This window comes from Haliaeetus leucocephalus, unplaced genomic scaffold, assembly GCF_000737465.1.
Source record: "Haliaeetus leucocephalus isolate CR32 unplaced genomic scaffold, Haliaeetus_leucocephalus-4.0 Scaffold184, whole genome shotgun sequence".
In the NCBI taxonomy this organism is placed as follows: domain Eukaryota; kingdom Metazoa; phylum Chordata; class Aves; order Accipitriformes; family Accipitridae; genus Haliaeetus; species Haliaeetus leucocephalus.
Genome location: NW_010972620.1, coordinates 11,068,195 through 11,075,649, shown reverse-complemented (window position 1 = coordinate 11,075,649; position 7,455 = coordinate 11,068,195). Strand labels below are relative to the sequence as shown.

The 7,455-nt window shown below is 60.5% G+C and overlaps 1 protein-coding gene across 1 annotated transcript in view; it reads right to left on the bottom strand.

Moving 5' to 3' along the window:
* Nucleotides 1–729: 729 nt before the first annotated feature.
* Nucleotides 730–7,455, bottom strand: part of PI4K2A (phosphatidylinositol 4-kinase type 2 alpha) — a 7,449-nt gene continuing 723 nt past the window's right edge. The window contains exons 2-9 of the mRNA XM_010565008.1: nucleotides 4,781–5,003; nucleotides 4,390–4,521; nucleotides 4,152–4,305; nucleotides 3,494–3,555; nucleotides 2,944–3,043; nucleotides 2,548–2,681; nucleotides 2,200–2,259; nucleotides 730–2,063 (exon numbers count right to left, since the gene is read on the bottom strand). Coding sequence (XP_010563310.1) covers nucleotides 1,902–2,063; nucleotides 2,200–2,259; nucleotides 2,548–2,681; nucleotides 2,944–3,043; nucleotides 3,494–3,555; nucleotides 4,152–4,305; nucleotides 4,390–4,521; nucleotides 4,781–5,003 — 1,027 coding nt within the window. The 3' untranslated portion in view covers nucleotides 730–1,901. The remainder of the gene's footprint in view (nucleotides 2,064–2,199; nucleotides 2,260–2,547; nucleotides 2,682–2,943; nucleotides 3,044–3,493; nucleotides 3,556–4,151; nucleotides 4,306–4,389; nucleotides 4,522–4,780; nucleotides 5,004–7,455) is intronic.

The window sequence follows — 7,455 nt, the reverse complement described above, 5'->3', positions numbered from 1 at the left end:
GCGGGATGGCGGCGCTGCGGCGGTTCGGCCGCCTGCGGTAGGTGCGGGCCGGGGCAGCAGGGGAAGCAGGGCGGGGACGGGACGAGGGAAGCTAACACGCGCCTCTCCCCCTGCAGGATCGTGGAGGAGCCGGAGGGCGGCCGCGGGGCCGAAGCACGCTTGGGGTCCACGCAGCAGTGCTGAGCAACCGGGCCGTGGAGGAGCAGGGCTGCTGGACAGCAGGTGCCGGGACAGCCAGGCTCTCCAAGGACCCGAAGCCTACGGGACAGGGTGCAACGGTTAATAAAAGGTGGACAGTGGTCACTGCGTGAGTCTCTGGCTGTGTCCTGCCAACCCTGGGCCTTGCCCCCAGGGGACAGGACCTTGTACTGGATCCGGTGCGAGGGGATAGGGTGCTGCGAAGACACAGAGGCAGCGTGCTGAATGGCAGCTCTGTTATTCAGACAGTTGCATGGTTTAAATACATTACATACATTTCTACAGTGCATTAGAACAATACATTTTTGGGTCAGTTGGAGATGCAGCTGGGCCTGGCCAGGGAGCTGGGGGGGGGTCTCACTGCTGCCCACCCTGTGCTTGCACAGCCAGTGCCAAGCCCCATCTCCACACAGGAGACAAGGGAGCTGCTCTCCCCTCCCAGGCTCAAGCAGCAGAGCCCCAACCTGCCTTCATTCCCCCCACCCCCCAAAGATAGGCTAACAGGACAGTGAGACCCAGCACCAGCTTCCCCCAGCAGCAGAAGCCGCAGCCCAAGGCAAGCAGATGCAGGCAGCAGCCCTGGTACCATTTTAGACAACACAAGCCCAGCAGCTTCTGTTCTGGGGAGAAAGGGGCTTGCTGCCTCACCCACCCACAGCAGGCCTGCGGGATTGTCAGCACCAGGGCAGCCAGGAACCCATGCTGGCCCCCCCGTGCTCCCATCACGCCTCCCACCCATGCAGCAGAAGAGCCCCTCTGGCCCTTCCCCTGCCCCGGCAGCCCCCTGCCACTCAAGGGGGCCCTAGGCACAGACAAGGCTGGCACCATGCCGGCTGCACAGCAGCCAGGAAGCTTGCTGGGAGCAGGGGCAAAAGCCAAGCAAGAGCAGTTGTGGAAACCTGGCAGGAGAGATGGACTGGGGCAGCAGAGGGGGAGAGGGTGCTCGCACCCACCCTCAGCCCTCTCCAGCTGGGGGGGCTCCCACGACAAGGGGGGCAGCACTAAGCTACAGCCCCTCCCAGAGCCACCTGCTCTTCACAAGGACAAGCCAGCACCTCTTTCCCCTTAGTGTCTAACTGCGCCCAAGCCAGCCCCGTGAGTTGTCCCTCATATGTCCCCTCCTCGAGCCCCCAGCCAGAGAACAGCCGTTCATTGTGGTTCCCGCTGCACCAGTGGGCAGCAGGAACTCCCCCTGAGGAAAGCAGCGTGCACGGGGTTGGGGCAGAGGAGGGACAGTGGAGAAATACAGCACACCCTCGGGGAAAAGGAGGGGGTATAACCCACTACAGGCCTTCCCAGCCTGGCAGCCGGCACGGCGGTGAAAAGGGCCAGTGGCTGGTGTAAAGGGCTGGACGGATCCTGGCCTGCACAGCCTGCTCATTCCAGCCCCAAGCAGGGGTGCTCAGAACCACATGCAGGCTGAGGAAGGGAGGCAGGGGCAGGGTCCCAGCCACGCCACGGCTCCCAGCGGATTCCCACACCTCCCCCTGGGCTCTGCCCCAGGCAGGGCACTGAGCTCCGATGGAGCTGGGGAGGGACCATGCCCGACCTGCCTGGCTCCTCCAGTTCAGCTGCAGGTTCCTCCAGCCGCACCTGTTTGCTCTACCCAGAAGATCGAGTCCCAGCCACAGGAGCCAGCGGTGGCCCGGCTCCTCTCGCAGCGCTAGTCCAAGGCGGCCAAGCCCTGCCCACAGCTCCCACAGCTACCACCATGAGAAGAAAGGCTTCCGGCTCTGGAAGCTCTGCGTGTAGGACTCGCTGGCGGTGCGCTGGTGGGAACGTGCTGTTTCCACAATCACAGGTGGCATCTGAACCAGGTGCAGGGGGCTCTTCCCATCTTTCAGCGCCTGAGTCAGGTTCAGGATCTGTACAGCACAACAGAGCAATGCCTGAGCTGCCATGCCGGAGCAACAGAAAGCATCCAACCCAGCACCCTTCCTGCCACACAGGCAGGACGAGGCTCCATGCCTCACCCATCTGCCTTCCCTACACACAGCTTACCTGGCCTCTCATGACAGCAATCTGCTTGTGAAACTGACCCCTGTCAAAGCCAGGGTCTTTCTGCAAGAGAGAGAGCAGAGAACACAGTGGGATCCACCTGCCCCATGCTGTGCAAAAGATGCCTATTCCCCAAGCAAGCCTCTCTCCTCCTGTCCCACAGGTTTCCTGCTCCTCCCCACACTGAATCTTCAGCTCCTGGCAGAGGGATAATCCTTCTACGCCTCAGCCCAGAAACACTGTCAGCAGCTTGGCCACCTTTCTGTCCCCTGCAGCCTTGACAGGGAGCTCCCCAACACCACCCCCACTTCTTTTCCTCCCAAGCCATCCTCACCTGCTCCCCCAGCTCACCTTGAAGAGCTCATACAGATCTTCCTCCAAGTCCTTGACAAAGTTGGGGTCTGAGATCTTGGGAAGAATCAGGTCCTTGATCTCCTGTGAAAAGGGGATTTTGGCTTGGGGCAGCCATGCCCAGTAGAATGGATCTGTGGGAGGAAGCAGGAGACATTAGAGCTGGGGAAGGCAAAGGACGGTGCCACATGTCCCTGGGTGCCAGATCATCTGCATCTGGGACACAGGGTCCAGCACCCGCTTCCTACAGTCTCTGCTGAGGCAGAGCTGCCCATGAACCCAGAAGGTTTGCAGAGGGACAGCCCTAGCCCTCTCCTCTCCAGCCCTTGAGGAGGATGCCTGAGCACAGAGTTGTATGGCTTGCCAGGCTGCCCTGGCACAGCCTGAGGGACTCACATGCTCTCCAGGAGTCCGGGTGTTTCAAGGGAAAGGCCAAACCATTGTCTATAGCAGCCAGCTTAATGATGGGCTCCTTCACCACCACCCAGTCGCTGTCCTGGAAGAAAGCAGAGCATGTCACAAGGAAGCCCCCCCAGCAGGAACAGTCCCCCTCCCACTCCCTGCAGCCCTGCTACCAGGATCTTTGCCCTGGCTACCACAGAGGCACAGCAGCCTCTTGCCCGTAGCATCGTCCCTTGCCCAAAGGGAAACACTGTCTGCTTTAGGTGAGAGCGGGACAAAGCTGCTGCCCCTCCCAGGCTTCACCCCAAGGATGCACAGGTCCAGCAATACCAGTTTCCCCCACAGGCCTAGCTGTATCCTCACAAAGTCCCACTAGGCCACAAACCACTAACACACAGGGCAATGAAAGGCCCAGGAGACAAGATCAGGCCTCCACATGCTCGGAAACCCAAGACAGCTGGGAAATTCCCAGCCCATCGGCCAGGCCAGCAGCTTGCAGGAGCAGAGCCTCCCATGGAGGCTCTGCCAGGGATGAGCCACTCACCCGCACACCCGCGCTGTCCAGGGGACAGTCATACTTGATGAGCCAGTTGTCGTTGCCCCGATCTGCAGGTAGATAAAACCAGCTGTGTCAGTGCCAGGCCTGCCTGCCCCACGCCTGGCAGATTACTCCTCCTCTGACCCAGAAGTGAGACAGACCAGTTTTAGGCCCAAACTCTACCCCAGAGCCCTCAAGCTTGCTGCAGGCCTGGGAAGCCACATCAACCCCAACAGAACCAGCCCTGGAGACTGGAGAGGTCCACATAGCCCCAGCTCACAAGAGAAAGGTCAGCCTGCAAGCCCCAGAGTGCTACCCCGGACCCCTTCCAGCCTGGCAGGAACTCAGAAGCCCAGCGTGAGACGGAATACAGGGGCACAGTCAGGTGCTGGATCTCTGGATGTCCCTGGACCCTTGCAGCTGGCAAACTTCCACCCCAGCACCATGGTGGATCCAGATCTCCCAGAATGCAGGGCAGCAGCCAGAGCATGGCCAAAGTGGTAGGCAGCCACAGCAGCTGCACTCTACCTGGCAGCAATCAAGTGGTGTTGAGAGAAGTTTTGGGTGCTGGGAAGAGATGCCAAGCCCTGGCTCCCCTCTCCTTTCTCCAGCTGGCAGGAAGTGAAGGCACAGTCAGCGTCCCATGCCAGGCAGCCGCCCCTACCTGTGTTCCTGATGATGTAGTCCAGCACCACCAGCCGCTCAAACTGCAGCAGCAGTTGCCGGTTGGTGTTCTCCGGGAGTGGCTCGGCTTCAAACCTCCGCAGCCAGTAGTCAGCATCCTTGTAGCCTTCCACAAAGAGCTGGAAGGACCCCACCTGAAGCAAGGAGAGGCTGCATTACAGGAGGCCGCAGAGGACAGAGAAGCAGCAACAGGCAGGCGCGGAGGCCGGCAGCCCTACCTTGGGTGGCAGACCAATGCGGTTGAAGCGCTGGCCAACTTTCGGCACCTTCTCCAGGGCCAGCCTCTTTCCTCGGGACTTCACCCTGTCAATGGCACTGTAGTTAAAGGTCTCACTGGCCAGATACACCACCTGGGGGGACAGGAACACAGATGTCAGCAGGGGCACCTGGCATTTCTCACAGGACTGGTTGATAAAAACAAGACACAGCATTTCCCATGGCTCTGCCCAGCATGAAGGTCCCCACGGCTTGAGCAGGAGCAGTCCCAGTCCAGAGGTCTCAACACAACATCTCCAAGGTTAGCAGTGCCACAAGACAAGGCACAAGCAGAGCTGTGCAGAAGCACATGAAAGCCTCCCTGGGACGAGATCCCAGCAGCTGTCCCCTCACCTTCGTGCGGGGAACAATGTTGAGTTCTAGTTTCTGGTCCACCAGGCTGGCGCCTGCCTCCGACAAGTAGCCCTGGTTGAGGACAAGGCAGTCTCTCCCAAAGCAGCACGGGCAGCACAACTTCTGCAGCCACTTGGTCCACTTGGGGTTCAGCTGCCCATATGGCTCCTCGTTCTTGGGCTTGAAGACGCCAATGATTTTCTGTGAGTGGGAAAGAGGACAGCTGACTCAAGGCAGTTGGCAGAGTTGGGACAGCCCCCACCCTGAGCCAGCCTGCAGTGGGGACACTCAGGAATGGACTCAGAACAGCCCCTCACCAGGGCAATAAGTAGCCCCTGGGACCAGGCAGACCCTGCAGCTCCCAGGAGGGAGGCAGGCAGGCAGGACCTGGGAGGGACCCTTCCCCAGCTAGTGCCCCATCCCACGAGAACAGGGTGCTGCCCAAAGACCTTCATACCTGGCTCATGCACCTAGAAATGACCCTCCTTGTCCCAAAAGACACCAATGATGATGCTATCCCCTGGTAAACATCCCAGTGACCTTTGGACGGCTGGAGAGAGCTACTGCTCACCGTTGCTCACTACATCCACACAGGAGAGGGAGGGGGACAGCGATCTCTGCCCTAGCTCCAAAATCCATTGAACAGAGCTGATCCCAAACTAACCAGAGGAAATGGGACCAGAACAGCCAAGCAGCTGGAGGATCCCTAAGGAGCCCAGGGCTCTGTGCTGGGGGGCCCAGCTAGAGACAGCAGAGAGACTGGCTCTCTGGGTACACTGTGGGCAAGAGGGCACAGGCAGCTCCAGACTGGCCACCAGTTAGTACCAGCAGCACCTCCAGCCCCTCAATTCAGCCTCGCACACATCGACCCAACAACAGGGCCAGCAGCGCAGGTACCCCACTGCTGCAGAGGGCACAGAAATCTGGCATTAGGCACTACACCATCACTAAGCCAGCATTGCCAAGCCACACAGCTGAGACAAGAGCTGAGGCAGGAGCAAGGCCACCTGCCCCCACAGGGCAGGCAGCCCCTGCTCTGGGGTGACTCAGCAGCACACACAACCAGCCCTCCTCCTCATGGCTGGCACCAGCCCCAGCCTGAGTGGGTGGCAGTTCCCCAAGCTGAGCTCCTGCCACAATGTGAAAGTGGGAAATGTATCCCAGCACCTCAGTGCGGAACCCCAGTCTGCCAGGGGCCAGAAGCCAACCCAGGGCAGACGGGAGCAAGGTTTTGTCCACCAGGAAGAGGGAGAGGAAGTGTTTGAGGGAACAGGAGCACTTCAGCCATCCCCAGATCACACAGAGGAGCTACTTCGCCTGAGCAGGCAGGAAGGCAATCCCCACATCAGCCCCAGGTGAAGGGACAGAACTGCCAACATGTACTTGGACCTGAGCCTGCAAGAGGCTTGTCGGGAGCTCTAGCAGCACGGTGCCCTGTGCTCCATGGAGCCAGTCCAGTAGACCAAGGCCCAGCTGGGCAGGGACAGCACAGGAGTGGAGGCCAGAGGCCTGGCAGCACAGCGTCCCCTTCCAGACAGGCCTGTGCCGGGAGAAGCACTGGCAGGGAAAACAGGTCTGCCTGGCACCAGCAGCAGGGCAGAGGGAGCCAGGCTAGCCCGGAGGCGCAGCCAGCACTTGGGGTAACTGCAGCCACTGGGGAAGCATGTCCCAGGTAGGACAGCTCAGCCCCAAGGAGCCCAGAGGGAAACAGAAACAAAAGAAAAGGTTTTGCCTCAATGCCCTTACCCCCTGCCCTAACCTGCCCACCACAGCAGCGCACTGCAATCCCTCCCATGCCAGCAGCGCAGAGGTTTTGGTGACCCTGGGCAGCAGCCACAGAAACCAGACACACACCACATTTGCTGACAGCAGGGCAGGCGGGGGGACCTGCCAGGTGACATGGCCAGGAGTGCACAGACTTTAGCTCCTCACACACATCCTCCACCAGCCCTCGCCGCGCTTGGGTCTCCCACGGCCTGGCAGCCTCCGCTCTGCCACCCCCAGGCAGCTCATCCAGCCCAGTGACACCACATCTTGTATTGGGCAACAAGAGGGAGCAGGAGGAAGTATGTATTGCCCCACAGCCCACCAGCTCAGCAGGGACCTGCTTGCCACAGCTCCCAGAAGCCAGGCTCCACTTGAGGCAGGAAAAGTAGGGCATGCCAGAGACCTGCGAGCCCAGTCCTGCTTCTCAAGAAGCATCCCGGCGCACACGCAGCGAGGGAGTCACGGGACGCAGCAACAGCTCGAGTAATTGGGCTGGGTGCTGCAGGTCACAAGACGAGCCACCCCGTGCTGTGCACATAGCCAGTCAGTGGTGTGGAGTTGGCTGCCACACAGCTGACCAGATCTATGGGGGACCAGCCACATGTTGAGGACTTTCCCTCCATTATATCAGCCGCGCAGCCACAGAGGAAGTATCTCGCTCCAGTCTCACAGGCCAAAAAACAGCTCAGCTCTCAGAGTCACAGCCCTAGGGCTGGAGTCACCACGGTGAGGAGATGCTGATGCGCAGGCCTGGGGGAGAGGGTGACCCTTCCTCTTCGGGCACAGGAGCCACAAAAGAGGCTGAAGCAGCGCTTGGGACACAGCTGCCCCCTCTCTTGCCGCTGGTCCCACCGCACTTCTCCCCAGGGAAGCCCACGGCGGCCCCAGCCGCTCCCGCCGTTCCCCAC